We start from the raw sequence: 16,219 nt of genomic DNA, 5'->3' as shown, positions 1-16,219 counted from the left end.
TTACTGTAAAAAATGGACGTCATCTCGCTCAGCTTGAAGTGAGATCGCCACAAAAACTGCTCCCCCTGGTGGCTGGCTGCAGTATAGGTTTAAAAATCCATCACCCCAGTCATTCCAGATGGGCTGTGGTCAAACTTTAAAAAATTAATACACAACATAGAAATGTTTCTCACGTCTGATTGTTGTGGTGATTTGAAGATATCATTTGGCTGTCTTGTATTCAGGTTCTCTTTTTTCTGAAAAATTTCATCTTCATTAGTTATACGGGGTTAAAAACAAGGCTTTACGTCACGTCTAACGATGATTGACAGCTGCTGTTCTTGTGTATTTGTTTCTGGGATTGTAAAATATGTCGGGAGGTAGAGTCAAGAAGTGATTAGACTCACGAAAGAAAAAAATATATATATTGTTAAATTTGTGACTCAGATTTTCCCAGAATCCCTCTCAGTCTCTACTGCTCAGACTCTGGCTGCGCCTGTGACGGAGGAATTTTGGCTTCAAAACTGTACAATGGCAAAAGGCGGAGTCACATTGTCCGCCCTATATACAGTCTATGGTTTGGACCAATCAGAGCAGTGTATTAAACACAGCTGGGCCTGTTGGTCCTAACGCACTGTTATGGAACAGCTTGTTTGGCTGTAGCGTTAGCACGTCTGCAACTATAGCTGTGTTTCCACCAAGCAGTCCGGGTCGGTTCAGTTCAGTTTGGGACGGTTTGGTACAGTTAAGCCTGATCCTGTTTGCGTTTCCACAGCAAACTGTGCCCTCTGGTGGTAGGCAGCGCCTAAGCTGGATGCCGAAAGCCACAGCTGTTTAACAATAGCGTGACACCGTAGCAGCTTACCCCGCTAATAAATCCAACGAAGAACAAAAACGTGACACAGTAAACAAAGAGCAGAGATGAAGACATGCAGCATTTCGTCCTCTCTGTGATTAGCATGTAGCTCTTTGATACAAAGAACAATCAAACTTTGTTTTCAGAGATGTCTGTGTGCCACCAGGAGAAATGCAGTCGCTGTCGAGGTAAGTAATGATTCTTTGACCAATCAACGGTCTGCAGTGTTGTAGCTCCACCTCCTGAGAGCGGTTCAGTCTGGCACCCATACAGAAGGGTCCCAAAATGTGGAACGGCTCGTCTCGGTTTTTAGGGATCTGACCGGGGATAGGTCAGTGGAAACGCCACAAAATGCGTGCCGTACTGAGACGAACCGAACCAGTCTGCTTGGTGGAAACGCAGCTTAATAGTCCAGTTAACTAATTACACCATGAAAGAGACGCAGGTGCAGATTACGTCATAATTCTGAGCATGTCTGCCACACATAAACAGTGATAAACCTGGCTAGCAGTAATGGTATAACTGAGAGAAGGTCAAGAAAAACACTTTTCAGATAAAGACATGGAAATTTTATTGCAAGAATGCACAAACAGTTGTTATAAGTGAGTCAATCAGGTAAACAAAGAGAAAGAGAAAGTTTGGCGATCTTGAATAGAGTAAATGCACGTGGTGTTTCTGAGCGCACAGTAGAAAACTTGAACTTGTTAATCTGACGGCAGCGAGCCCGTCTGGTTTGAGACTTCAATTGTCTCCTCATCATATGTGTTCAATGAAAAAATGTGGTGTGTCCTAAATCTAAAGTTGCTGTATGGCTACACATCTCAACCTTTCCAAAGGATTGTCCACTGTCTTTGCATATTTTGTCTTAAACGCAAACACATCGCGCGGTGTCTTCCTTTAAAAAGCCAAACAGGAGCTTTAGTCCTGCTGTTTTTTAACGATCTTGTAGCCTAATAGCTGGACATGCATACAGGCCCTGGCTATGATGTCATGGCTCAGGGTGAAGCAGGTTGCTCTCTGATTGGTGGGTTCAACTCCTGGAGAAGCAGGTGGACACCTGAACACCAAGACCAGGACCAGACTCAGAGGAAGACAGCTGCTAAAAGAGAGAAAGACAGCGAGGGAGGGAAGGAGCGTAAATCACTGAGAGCGAGGAGACTGAATCAGCTGAGAGCTGCAATTCTCCACCTTAGAGAGGGAGAAGGAGGGAGGGAGGGAGGGGAGGATCGAGGGAGCGGGAGACAGGTGGGGGACGGAGAGATAGAGAGATTCAGTCTGAAGGAGAGAGCTCAGAGGTGTGGATCTCTGCTCTCATCTCTCTGTGCAGCTGCTCTTCACCTCTCTCTGTTCATCCCTCCATCACTCCTCCATTAATCCATCCCTCCTCCATCCATCCCTCTGTCTCCATCCATCCATCCCTCCATCCGCCAGTCCCTCCGTCCGTCCCGTCTCGGTGCTGCTGGTTCATGACGGATCCACGGGAGGATGCTGAAGTTTCGTGTGGACAGGAGAGTCAGGTAGGTAGAGGAGGAGGTGACACGCGGGGCAGGAGGAGAGGAAGAGGAGGAGGAGGAAGAGGAGAGGACATGAATAGGAGAAAAGAAGGAGGAGAGGAGGAGGAGGAGGAGGAGGCAGGGTGATGGAGGAGTGGACGCTGGGAGCTGGAGGTCAGAGATGACTGCATTGCAGTGCCAGCAGGAAGCACAGGGAGCTGTAATCCCGCTGTGTGTGTGCTTTATCTACACTGATGTATGCAGGAGTGTGTGTGTGTGTGTGTGTGTGTGTGTGTGTGTGTGTGTGTGTGCGCACAGTGCTGCAGAGCCTCCTCAGCAGTGTGTGTATTGATTGTGTGTCCTGTCTGTGGTTTGTTGGCTGTTAAGCTGTCAGTCAGACGTTGATCATGTGACCACCGCAGGACGATCTCATCCACACACTGAGGGCTCACCTTCATCCTCCTCATCCTCAGTCATCAGACTGTTTGTCAGAGGAAGTCCAGGTGAAACCAAAACATGACCACCCTCCACCTGTCAGTGTCTCTGCCGTGCAGCAGGGGGCGACTCTCAGCTGGTTTATCCCTCAGAGACAGTTTCCTCATGAGTTCATGTTTCAGTCATCTCTCATCTCTGCACCTGAGATTCACAGGTGAGAGGACGCAGATACAAACCGTCAGAGCTCACAGTCATCAAGTGAGCTGTCTCTGAAAGGCAGGAGCTGCAGGAGGAGAAACTCTGAGCATCTGTGTGTGTGTGTGTGTGTGTGTGTGTGTGTGAGAGAGAGTGTGTGTGTCCTGACAGCTGTCCTGTTTGTCCTGCAGCAGATACACTATGTGTGCATCCTGCTGCTGCTGCTGCCTCTATGTGGGTTTGTAGGTTATCACTGAGCAGAGAACAGTCACACACACACACGCACACACACTCACACACAGATTAAGTTTGTGGTGCAGCTACCTGTGAATCAGGTGCCTCAGACTGAGCAGGTGAATGAGAGCAGAGGTTTCGTCCCTCTGAGCGATCAGCTGATGGAGCCAGATATCTTCAACCTAATGTCATGTCTCCATGACGACGGTGCTCAGGTGTCGTTTTATTTGTTGTAAATGTTGGAGTGTTGTTGATGACATTGTAATTTTGAAGTTGCTGTGGAAAATGTTACTGTAGTTTTGATATTACTGATGTTGTAGTAGTTGTAGTTGTTGTTTTTGTTGTTTAAATTGTTTGTTAAAGTTGCAAGTTTTATTTTTCTTGTTGTTGTTCTTATTCTTGTTGTTTTAGTTTTAATTATTGTTGATATGGTTGTTTGAGTTGTTGTAGTTGATGTTGTGGCTTCTCTAGCAGTTGTTGTTCAAGTTCCTGTTGTAGTTTTTTTTGGTTCAAGTACCTGCTGAAGTTTTTGTTTAAGTTTCTGCTGTATTTGTTGTTGTAACTAAAGTTTCTGCTGTAGTTTTTGTTATTTTAGTTTTTTGTTAAAGTTGAAAGTTTTATTTTTATTGTAGTTGTTTTTGTTGTTGTTATTCTTGTTGTTTTAGTTTTAATTTTTGTTGGTGTGTTATTTGAAGTTGTTGTAGTTGTTTCTGTCGCTACTCTAGTAGTTGTTGTTCAACTTCCTGTTGTAGATTTTGTTTAAGTTCCTGTATTTTTTTGTTGTTCAAGTTCCTGTTGTAGTTTTTTTTTGGTTCAAGTACCTGTTGTAGTTTTTGTTGTTAAGTTCCTGTTGTAGTTTTTGTTTAATTTCCTGTAGGTTTTTTTGTTTAAGTTCCTGTTACAGATTTTTGTTGTTGTAGTTCCTGTTGTAGTTTTTTTTTTTATTTCCTGTAGTTTTTGTTGTCAAGTTCCTGTTGTAGTTGTTGTTCAAGTTCCTGTTGTAGTTTTTGTTGTTTAAGTACCTATTGTTGCTGAAGTTGTTGTAGTTGTTTCAGTTGTTGTTGGTTTAATTGTTTTAGTTCTTATTCTAGTTGCTGTTTTACTTGTTGATTTTGTTGATTAAGTTGTTGCTGTTGTAGTTGTTGTTGTCGCTCTATTTAATCCGTCAGCAGTAAACTTCAGACAGGCCATGAACTGTTCCCTTCTCTAACAGACCATCCTTCTATGTATGTGTGTGTGTGTGTGTGTGTGTGTGTGTGTGTGTGTGTGTGTGTGTGTGTGTGTGTGTGTGTGTGTGTGTGTGTGTGTGTGTGTGTGTGTGTGTGTGTGTGCGTGCGTATGTGTTTGTGTGTGTATGTTTTATACACACTGTGTGATGACTCAGAGTTCACACCAACAGATTCAAGCTGAGACTAAATTATCACTCTCACACATTCAGCTCTGACTCAGTCTGTGTCCTAAACACACACACACACACACACACACACACACACACACACACACACACACACACACACACACACACGCACACACACACACACACACACACACACACACACACACACACACACACACGCACACACACACACACACACACACACACACACACACACTGCTATTTAAAAAAAAGTGTGTGTGTGTGTGTGTGTGTTTGATGGTCCAGATGTTTCTGCAGTAATTGAGTGACAGCTACTCAGGCAACAGTCACTGTGTGATGATGTCATCAGTATCAGACAGGATGTTCAGCTGTTGTTCAGTGTGTTAGCATCATTACCAAGAGTCAAAACACTGAACACACTCCATCTCTGAATAATTGGATTAAATCTGTCTGTTTCTCTCTCTCTCTGTCTGTCAGTCAACATGACCCCCGTGGACCAGCTGGACCTGTGACCTCGATCCAGCTGGAGGACCTGACACCTGTACACTCCTACCTGCAGTGAGTCCATGATCACAGAGCTAACAGAGCTAACAGAGCTAACAAGTCCTGTTAGCATGCCAAAAGTTAGCCTCTGACCTGTTTGCATGCTAACAGTTAGCCCAGTGTGTTGAAGGGTTGAAGAGCCACTGTGAGGTCACACACTCACACCTTCCACCTGTGTGTAATGCTTCACGTGACCAGCAGATGTCAGTGTCAGTCAGAGTAAACACAGGTGTGCTCTCGTCTCCAGGCGCTGTGGTTGTGACATGAATGGGAAGGTGAACTCTGAGAGGATCACTCACTCTAAAAGTGCCAACATGGTGTCTGAACTGAGTCCAGAGGGGGCGCCGTACACACGGGTCAGTACACACACTGTCTCTCATACACACACACACTGAGTACACAGATGATTACACCTCTTCTTCCTCCCCTCCTCTTCCTCCTGCAGACGTCTCGTCCTCCCAGGAAAGCTGCCACGTTCGGGAAACGCTCCAACTCCATGAGAAGGAATCCGAAAGCTGAGGTGACCAAACAGGGCTGGCTGTTCAAACAGGTAGGAAGGTGATGATGAGGGTGATGATGATGATGATGAAGGTGGTGATGAGGATGGTAAAGGTGTGTGTTGTCCCTCCAGGCCAGCAGTGGAGTGAAGCAGTGGAACAGGAGGTGGTTCATCCTCTCAGACAGATGTCTGTTCTACTACAAAGGTCAGTGAGCATCATAACAGCTGGTTGGATGACTGGTTGGATGACTGGTTGGATGACTGGTTGGATGACTGGTTGGATGACTGGTTGGATGACTGGTTGGATGGGTATTAAGAAGATTTTATTTGAAATCAGTGCCCTTAAAGATTCTACTTATCGACCCAATTCTTGATTCTTCTAATCAGTTCCTCCTGTGAATTTTCTCTGTACAAAAAGTAAGTTTGTTAGAGCCTGAAGCGTAATGGCGTCACAAAATGTAATCACGTCATGTGATGCTAATGTACTGTTCTGTAATAAATGTTGAAATTCTTTTGTAAAACCAAAGTTGTAAAACTGATGTATGCTAACAGCTAACATATCAAAACAATTACCTAAATATGTCAGCATCAAGCTAGCATTACATTTTCTATATGGTTTTTGGTCCATTAGGAGGTGTACACCATGTTAGTTATATCGATCGTGAGTCTGGTGTCAGAGTGATGTTCATTTCTTTGTGTTTTCAGTTCTTCAGTTCGATTTCAAGCAGAAAATCCTGAATCAGAGTTTCTTGGGAAACTGTTATCATCTGCTAAGCTAGTAGTTGTGGCAGCCATGTTGGCGTAAGGTCCAGCAGCCCAGGCATAAAATAAAGAATTGATCAGGGAATGGTTTAACACAAATGCTAACTATGTTGATGGACTGACTCATTTGTCATCGTTTCTCAACAGTATGCCATTTCCGATGCTTTTTTTTTCTATGACTGTTTTTTTGTTTGTTTGTTTGTTAATTTGTTGTTTAGTTGGTTGGATGACTGTTTTCTGGTTAATTGGTTTGTTTGGTTGTTTGATTGGTTGGTTGGATGGTTGGTTTTTGGTTGGATGACTGGTGTGCTGTTTGATTGTTTTTGGGTTGGTTGGATGACTTTTCTTTTAATTGCTTGGTTTGATTGGTTTGATTGGTTGGTTGGTTGTTTTTTTTGATAAATTCTTTGATTGGTTGGATGACTGTTTTTGGTTGGTTGGTTGCTTGGCTGGTTGGATGATTTTTTTGTCCTGTTAGTTGGATGATTGGTTGTTTGATTGGTGTTTTGGTTGGCTGTTTCTATGTTTGGTTGGTTGGATGATTTTATTGTTTGGTTGGTTGTTTGTTTGGTTGTTTGAATGGTTGGATGACTGTTGTTTTTGGTTGGTTGGTTGGTTGGTTGGTTTGGTTGGTTGTTGGTGATTAATAGATGCTTTTTTTTTTGTTTGATTGGTTGTTTGATTGGTTGTTTGGTGTTTTGTGTGTGTTGGTATGTTTGGTTGGATGATTGGTTGGTCTGATTGTTCTTTTTTGGTTTGTTGGTTGGTTTGGATGAATGACTGGTTGATTGGATGGTTAGTTGGTTGTTGGTGATTGATGGATGATTGTTTTTTGTTTGTTTGGTTGGTTGTGTGGCTGGTTGGTTGTTGGTGATTGATGGATTGATTTTTTTTTTGTTTGGTTTGTTGGATGATTTTTTTGTTCTGTTGGCTGGTTTGGTTGGTTGTTTGATTGGTTGTTTGGTGTTTTGGTTGTGTGTTTGTATGTTTGGTTGGTTGGCTGGATGATTGGTTGGTTTGATTGTTCTTTTTTGGTTGGTTGGTTGGTTGGTTGGTTGGTTTGTTTGGTTGAATGACTGGTTGTTTGGATTGTTGGTTGGTTGTATGGTTAGTTGGTTGTTGGTGATTGATGGATGATTGTTTTTGTTTGTTTGGTTTGGCTGATTGATTGGTGTTTTGGCTGGTTGTTTGTATGTTTGGTTGGTTGACTGGTTGGTTGGATGATTGTTTTTTTGGTTTGGTTGGTTGGTTTGGTTGTTTGTGATTGATAGATGATTGTTTTGTGGTTGGTTGGTTCAGTTGGATAAATGGTTGTTTGATTGGTGTTTTGTTGGTTGTTCATATGTTTGGTTGATTATATTTTTTTGTTTGATTAGTTGGTTGATCGTTTAGCGTGTTAGTTGTATAAAGAGGCGTCTGTTCCGCTGTGTGTGGTACCTGCAGCACAGACTCTGGGTCAGTTTCATTAGCTCATCTATTTCCTCCAGCTCATTGAACATGTTATTGATTTTTAAAGTTACTCTCAGGCAAACTGCAGCCTGATTACATCACCCCATCAGACCAGTGAGTGTGTGTGAGTGTGTGTGTGTGTGTGTGTGTGTGTGTGTGTGTGAGTGATAGACTGTATAAAACATGGACGTAGTCTCTGCAACGTCACCCGTCTGTTCCTGAAACAGTGGAATGAAGCCAATCTGTGGATACGAGCACATTGGATACGATTTGGGCTTTGAGCTTCCTTTCTAACAGCTATAGGGGGCCCGTCAGTCACGTGACCTGAGCTGTGTCTCTGATTGGACGTTTAAAGGATGCTTATATCTTCTACACAGGGTAGTTAGAAAAAATCCCTCTGTACAGTGTGTGTGCAGATGGCCCAATTAACATTTCAGACCTAAAACCTGCAGAGCTCAGAAAGTTCCCTGAATTTCCTCCAGCAGTGAGTGTGTGTTCCTGTGTGTATCTGTGTGTGTGTGTGTAGATCAGAGGCATTTCTCACACACATTAATGGGTCAGTGAGCTCGTTTCTACACTGCAGCTCTGTTCTCTCTTCTCTCTCACGCAGGCTGCAGTTCCTCTCTCTTCTCTCCTCTCCTCTCCTCCTCGCTTCCTCACCTCATTACCTTGTCTCCTTGCCCGTCATCAGGGTATCTGACGGTGAATTTAATAAACTGTCTCTGCTGCAGCTCAGAGTCACAACAGGAGCTAGGTAATAAAAACTGTCTCTCCGTGAAGAGATGAGAAGATCAGAGGAGGTGTTATAACGATGTCTCACTGCTGGAGACACACTCTAGTGGACACTCAGGGAACTGCAGTTTGCGTTAACATGGAGCTCTATGGGACTGACTGGTGGGAACCGGGTCTCCTCAGCTGTGACTGGAGCATGGAGCAGAAAGGGGGCGGGGTTTAGAGTGGGTCCAGTTAAAGGTGCTGTCAGGGGTTTCATCTCCTGCGTCCTTCTCTGTGATCGCTTGGTGCTGTCTGTCCTCAGAGCCTGGATCAGCCTGCAGCAGTAAATCCTACGTCTCTAAGAGGAAGTTCAGCCAACAGACGACAAATCAGCATTTGTTGTGTACACTCTGACTTTTTGTCCCGTCAGTCTCCGTGCAACAGAAACACTGAGGTTAGGATTGTGATGTTTCTGTGCGGTGTTTACTACAGACCAGCAGCTCTTTTCTTCCTCTCCGTTCAGGCTTTCTTTAAGCGCTGGCTCGCAGTGTGCGGGGTGTCTCTCTCTATTCTGAACACGTCGTCGCTGCTCGCCTCGCTCCCCCAGCTGTGTTTGGGAGAAGCTTAGAGCGAGGCAGGAATGTGTGACACTGCAGTTTTATTACTATATAAGTGAGGACCAAGGGCCAGAGGAGAGAAAACCGCAGGAGGAAGAAGCAGTGTCACACCTGAACCAGTCTGTAAAGATCTTTCCCATCTTAACCCATCATAACTGCAGCTTTTAAACCAGGGGTCTGCAACCTTTCCTTTCAAACGCCAATTTACCTCAGCTCACCTGGATTAAATTAATTCAGTGGCCACAACATCTACTTAATCTTCAAAATTGAGAACATAAAGTATATATAATTCTATACATCTTGTGAATAATGATCTAAAACAGTGTTATGTTAATCAAGGAAGGTTTTTTTTGTCTTATTAATCTAAAAAAAATTCAAAAACTTTAAATTCCAAAAATTTTCAAAGTGTCAAAACATTTTTAAACTTGAAAAATTTGCAAAGGTATCAGTATTTAAAAAAAAAAAAAAAAATTACAATAATTTCAGAAGAAGTTTTTTTTTTAAATTAAAGTCTTAAAATGAAGAAAAAAAAATTAAGAATTTTGGTAATTTATAAATTTGCAATTATTTTAAAGAATTCTGATAGTTTCAAAAAAATTGCAAAATATTTAAAGATTTTTTATAATTCACAAATTGTCAAAATTTTTTGGAAATTTATAAAAAAAATACTTGACAATTCAAAAATTGTCCATAATTTAGATAAAGTCAAGCTGAAAAAATGTCAGGGATTTCTAACAACTTTGAAAATGAAACATTTTGCAATATTTCCACCAAATTTCTGAAATTTAAAAAAATTGCAAAAAAAATTAACAAATTTTTTTTTTTTTTTTGGACAACTCAAAAATTTGCATAATGTAGACAACGTTTTAACTGTAAAAAGACAATTTTGAATTTCAATTTTGAAATTAAAACAATTTGCAAAATTTTCACAAAATTATTGAAACTTCAAATATTTGCAATTTAAAAAAAATTGCAAAGTTGTAAACCTTTTGAAAAATACTTTAACTTGATAACACAGTATGATATTATCACTCAAGTGATAATTTTATGTTGTTTGCTTATGTCTTGCCACATATCAAGCATTTATATAAAGCTGGCACGTTGCCAGTTCAATAAATTTATCAACGCAGAATTGAAATCTGAAAATCTGGAAAGTCTGAAATTTCAAAAATTCCAATAAATTTTAATTCTTCTAAAAAAATCACACAAATTCTAAAATTTGAACAATAAAAAACTTTTTGAAATACAAAGATTTCAAAAATCTGCAAAATTCTGAACAATTTTTAAAATGTGAAAAAAAATGTGAATATAAAATTTCAAAGCTTATACAATTTTGAAATATCAAAAATTAGCAAAACAATAAAAAAAAAAAAAAGAGTTTTCAATGAATACTTAAACTTGATAATGTATCTGTTTTTTGTTGTTTGCTAATGTCATTGTCAGTGAAATGAATCCATCCACACAGAATTAAAATCTGTATTTTCTTCCAGATGAGTCTTTTTGTAGATGTAGTTATCTTCCCAGGGCTGTAAAACTTGAGGTTAGCCACAGGTGCATGGAAAGTTGGTGGATGTTGATGTTGTAGGAGGTGAAGTAGAGCGGTGGCAGGCTTTATTGACAGATGGGATTCTACCAAATGTTACTTGTGCCTGGCTGAGCGAGCCAGGATACAGAGTAACACGCCTCTGTTGGTAACTGTATTGGCGTCACGTTTGAAATAGGAGTTAGTTAGTTACCTGTTAGTTACCTGTTAGTTACTGGAAAACGTAACACTGTTAGTTTTAATACCGTTATTCCCCACACTGCTCCTCCTTCATGCTGTGTTTGATGTCATCAGGGTCACATGGATCCTCGCTGATGCTCTCCCTGCCTGCTGCAGACACTTTAATGACATAAAGAAACTGATTCACACAGCTACCTTCACCTGCTGTACCTCATGTTTTCACCAGGGGGCGCTGTCTGAGCATGGCCCAATCATAATGAGCCGTCACAGGATCAGTGTGTGTACAGATTCAACAACGTTTCAGGAATAACTCACATGCCAAACACACGCACACACACACGCGCAGGTAAACAGACACAGGTGTGTCTGTTTACCTGCGCGGTGTGTGAGCGTCTGATTGGAGCAGACGAGCAGCAGGTACAGCTGGCTGCAGGCCGAGATTCCTGCAACACTGAGTCACATGGTCTGATCATTATCTGCACACACACACACACACACACACACACACACACACACACACACACACACACACACACACACACACACACACACAGACACACACACACAGACACACACACACACACGCAGTGAGCAGGGATCAGTGTATTGTATGATTGCACAGGCCCTTCCCCCTCTCTCAGATCTCCCTCCCTCTCCCCTGCTCCTCTCTCCTGCTCCTCCTCCCTCACACACACACTCCCTCCCTCACACACACACTCCCTCTCTCACACACACACTCCCTCCCTGGCTCACACACTCCCTGAGCGAGCAGAGAGTCGGTGCAGAGCGTGTCGGGCAGAGAGGAGGTAGGAGGTCAGAGTGGATCCTTTTACTAACGATCAAATTTTCATGTTTCTTCATTATTTAGAGCGAGCTGCTGCTCCTCTTCCTCACTGCTCCTCTTCCTCACTGCTTCTGTTTATCACAGCTGCACCCAGAGTGTGTGTGTGTGTGTATAAATGTGTGTGTGAGGGCTGGTTATCACAGGGACCCTCGTCTATAATGGAAGTCTATTCTGGGAGGCTGTCACCGTGGGAGCAGAGCGAGGAGCTGCTCTTCCTCTCCTCCTCTTCCTCACTCCCTGCAGCTCCTGCTGGCCTCCTGCTCTCCTCCTGCTCTCCTCCCCCTTCCTCACCCCTTTCTCTCTCTGTGTCCCCCCTCAGATGAGAAGGAGGACTCGGTCTTGGGGAGTCTTCCTCTGCTGAGCTTCAGAGTGAGAAGGACCGAGCCGTCGGACAACATCACCAGAAAGTTCGCCTTTAAGGTCAGTCCCCCACCGAGACCGCACACCTGCTCAAGTCCTGGATCTGGGTTTACTTTAGGATCCTGGATCTGGTTTACCTTTAGGATCCTGGTTCTGGTCCTGAAACCTCATCCTCATGGTCTTTTGATGGTGACTACGTTAGATCTGGTTCAGTGTGAGGATGCAAACTGTCTGGCTCTGTGTGTGTGTGTGTGTGTGTGTGTGTGTGAGTGTGTGTGTGTGTGTGTGTGTGTGTGTTAGAGGGACCCTGACCCCTCAGACCCTGAGCTCAGAGTCTGGAGGTTCCATTCTGAGGTCAGGAGGTACTGAGTCCTGATCCTGTTTCTGTGGACCCTCTCAGATCAGAGTCCTCCAGAGATCCAGGATCAGACCCATGAGGTCTCATCGTGCTCTTCAGCAACTAACAAACCTGAGCCGTCTCCTCACTGCGAGGAGCAACTGGGGCGGCTGTGGTCCAGTTGCTTTGCAGGCTGGTCTAGATGTGTTGCTGTGTTGAGGTCCAAACAGGCGGTCTGATTGCGTTTCTGTTGCAGGCTGATGGTTGCGTTTAGTTGCAGGCTGATGGTGTTTCGATTTGGTTGCGATTGGTTGCAGACTGGTCTAAGTGTGTTGCTCTGTTGAGGTTCAGGCAGTCAATGTGATTGGGTTGCTGTGTTAAGTTGTAGACCGATGGTCTAGTTGCCTTTCTGTGTTTAGTTGCAGGCTGATGGTGTTCGAAATTGTGTTGCTGTGTTTGGTTGCAGACTGGTCTGGTTGTGTGGCTGTGATTAGCTGCAGGCTGGTATGGTAGTGTTGCTGTGTTATGTTGCAGACTAGTGGTCTTGCAATGTTACTGTGTTTAGTTGCAGGCTGGTCTCGTTTTGTTGATGTGTTTAGTTGCAGGCTGAGGGTGCTTAGTTTAGGTGCAGACCAATATGGTTGTGTTGCTTTGTTTAGTTGCAGGCTGGTGGTCTGGTTATGTTGCTGTGTTTAGTTGCAGACTGGTCTCATTGTCTTACAGTGTTTAGTTGCAGGCTGACAGTGTTGGAATTGTGTTGCTGTGTTTAGGTGCAGACTGGTCTCAGTTTGTTCCTGCATTAAGTTTCAGGCTTGTCTTGTTGTGTTGCTGTGTTGAGGTTCAGACAGTCAATGTGATTGGGTTGCTGTGTTTGGTTGCAGACTTGTCTTGTTGCCTTTCTGTGTTTAGTTGCAGGCTGATGGTCCGTTTGTGTTGCTGTGTTTAGTTGCACGCTGATGGTGTTTTAATAGCGTTGCTGTGTTTAGTTTCAGGCTGGTGATCTAGTTGTGTTGCTGTGTTGAGTTGCAGGGTGGTATGGTTGTGTTGCTGTGTTGAGTTGCAGGCTGGTTTAGTTTTGTTGCTGTGTTTAGTTGCAGGCTGGTATGGTTGTGTTGCTGTGTTTAGTTGCAGGCTGGTATGGTTTTTACGCTGCGTTTAGTTGCAGACTGAGGGCCTGTTTGTGTTGCTGTGTTTAGCTGCAGACTGAGGGTCTGGTTGGGTTGCTGTGTTTAGTTGCAGACTGGTATGGTTCTGTTGCTGTGTTTAGTTGAAGTCTGGTGGTCTTGTTGCGTTTCTGTGTTTAGTTGTAGGCTGGATTGATTGCGTTGCTGTGTTCAATTGCATGCTAGTGGTCTGGTTGTGTTGCTGTGTTAAGTTGCAGGCTGGTGGTCTAGTTGCTCAGCTGTTTTAGTTGCAGACTGGTATGGTTGGTTGCTGTATTAAGTGACATGCTGGTGGTTGGGTTGCTGAATTAGTTGTAGGCTGCTGGTAAAGTTGCTTAGCTTTGTAAAGTTGCAGGCTGGCGGTTTAGTTGCCCTGCTGTGTTTATTTGCAGGCTTATGGTTGTTCTGCTGTATTTAGTTGCAGACTGGTATGCTTGTGTTGCTGTGTTTAGTTGCAGGATGTTCTAGTTGTGTTGCTGTGTTTAGTTTCAGGCTGCTGGTCTTTTTGCCTTTCTGTGTTCAGTTGCAGACTGGTGGTGTTTCAATTGCATTGCTGTGTTTAGTTGCAGGCTGATGGTCTGTTTGGGTTGTTGTGTTTAGGTTCAGGCTGGCAGGCTGGTTGCTTTGATGTGTTTAGTTGCAGGCTGGTCTTGTTGTGTTGTCATCTATAGTTGCAGGCTGTTCTACTTGTGTTGCTGTGTTTAGTTGCTGGCTGGCGTTGTTGGAGTGGATTGCTGGAGCTGACTGTGAGGGTCTCAGGGATCAGTTTGTGGTTGGAGGCTCGGAGGAGGAGGAGGAGGATTCTTCATCAGGGCGTGTGTTCATTCTGGTTAATTTTGATTAAATGTTGCTCCATGATATTGCTTCATGTTGTTGCCTCATGTTGTTGTTGATGATTGATGCTCAGACTTCTGATGTTTATTAAAGTTGATGAGATCAGTCTGATCCTGTTTCAGTCAGTGCAGCCACCGCCAGCGGGATCAAAATGTTTATGAGGGGGACTGAATGAAATCTTTCCAACATATGATAACTTTATTTAAGGAGGAATGACTGAAATCTTCCTAACATTTGATAGCTTTATTTAAGGAGGAATGACTGAAATCTTTCTAACATTTGATAGCTTTATTTAAGGAGGAATGACTGAAATTTTCCAAACATTTGATAACTTTATTTAAGGAGGAATGACTGAACTTTGTTCTGGTGGAGCTCACAGACTGATGCTGATGGTTGAGCAGCTCCTGTGTGTTTGTGCAGCGCAGTAAAATAACCGGACAGACGACAAACACAGACACTTTCAGGTGTCTGAACTTGGATCCTTTAGTGGAACTCTGAGCCTTACCTGTCTGTACCTGTGATCACCTGACGGTCAGGCTGACGGTCAGCCTGATGGAGGCGTGTGTGATCAGGGACATCCCCAGAGTTAGAGTTATTCTTTCAGGATGTTTTTATCTTTCAGCTGAAACTAAAACACAGGAAAGACAACAGAGAGTTAAACTAACAAATGTTTAAAGATAAATATTTGAAATGCTGATTTCTAATCCCCTGCTGTGGACCTGAGCCTGTTCAAGGTGAATCTGACATTCTTCTTGGAAACCATGGACACAGTGTCCTCGGCTCTAAAGAGGAGGGTTCAAAGGGACCTTAGTCCTGTTTCCAGATTGTTCTCTTATATTTCAGTTGTTTACTTTGCCATCTGTGAAAGTGCTGTTGGGTTGTTTTTGTTGTTATCTCTGTTGTTGTTGCTGTAGTTGTCGTTATCATTGTAGTTGTAGTCGGTGATGTTGTTGTTTTTGTCATTGTTGAAGTTGTTACTGCAGTTGTTATCATTGTGGATGTTTTTTTTATTCGTTGTCATTATCAAAGTTTTATAGTTGTAATAGCTGTAGCTGTTGTTAATGATGTAGTTGTTGTAGTTGATGTTTTCACTGAAGTTGTTTTTATCACTTAAGTTGTAGTTTTGTTATTGCTATAGTTTAAATTGTAGATGATTCTGAAGTTGTTGTTATTGTTACTGTTGAAGATGTTATCATTGTTTTTGTTGATTTAATTGTTGGAGTTGTTGTTATTACTGTAGTTTTGTTGTAGTTGTAGATAAAGTTATTGTTGAAGTTTTAGTTGTTGTTTTTGTGGTAGCTGTTGTAGTTGTAGTTGATTTGTTATTGCTGTAGTTATCGCTGTAGTTGTATTAATAATTTGTGTTGTAGTTTTTGTTATAACTATAGTTTTGTTGTAGTTTTTGTGACTACAGTAGTTTTGTTGTAGTTTTTGTTATAACTGTAGTTTAAGTTGTAGTTTTTGTTACTACTGTAGTTTGTTGTGATTTTTGTCATTACTGTAGTTTTGTTGTAGTTTTTGTTATTACTGTAGTTTTGTTGTAGTTTTTATTATTACTGTAGTTTTGTTGTAGTTTTTGTTATTACTGTAGTTTTGTTGTAGTTGTTATTGATGTAGTTTAAGTTGTAGTTTTCGTTGCTGTAGAGTTGTTGTAGTGTTTATTACTGTAGTTTTGTTGTAGTTTTTGTTTTTTTCTGTAGTTTTGTTGTATTTTTATTATAACTGTGGTTCAGTTGTAGTTTTTGTTATTGCTGTAGTTTTAGTTGTAGTTTTTTGTGGCCGTAGTTATTGTTGAAATTTTAGT

The 16,219-nt window shown here is 42.4% G+C and overlaps 1 protein-coding gene across 8 annotated transcripts in view; it reads left to right on the top strand.

The window, feature by feature from the left end:
* plekha6 (pleckstrin homology domain containing, family A member 6) overlaps nt 1-16,219 on the top strand; it is a 67,796-nt gene that overhangs the window by 21,187 nt on the left and 30,390 nt on the right. For 2 of the 8 annotated variants that reach the window (XM_074670772.1, XM_074670780.1), the window contains exons 1-6: nt 2,179-2,352; nt 5,048-5,128; nt 5,361-5,469; nt 5,559-5,663; nt 5,745-5,817; nt 12,041-12,141. In XM_074670772.1, coding sequence (XP_074526873.1) covers nt 2,321-2,352; nt 5,048-5,128; nt 5,361-5,469; nt 5,559-5,663; nt 5,745-5,817; nt 12,041-12,141 — 501 coding nt within the window. In that variant the 5' untranslated portion in view covers nt 2,179-2,320. Of the gene's footprint in view, nt 1-2,176; nt 2,353-5,047; nt 5,129-5,360; nt 5,470-5,558; nt 5,664-5,744; nt 5,818-12,040; nt 12,142-16,219 lie in introns of those variants that run through there. The other 6 variants (XM_074670813.1, XM_074670798.1, XM_074670764.1 and 3 more) reach the window with 5 other exon arrangements.

Source organism: Halichoeres trimaculatus, unplaced genomic scaffold, assembly GCF_033239565.1.
Source record: "Halichoeres trimaculatus isolate MK-OKI-2021-1 unplaced genomic scaffold, fHalTri1.1 fHalTri1_scaffold_1, whole genome shotgun sequence".
Classification (NCBI taxonomy): Eukaryota; Metazoa; Chordata; class Actinopteri; order Labriformes; family Labridae; genus Halichoeres; species Halichoeres trimaculatus.
The sequence above is the reverse complement of the archived record's forward strand: the minus strand, read 5'-3'. Positions and strand labels throughout refer to the sequence as shown.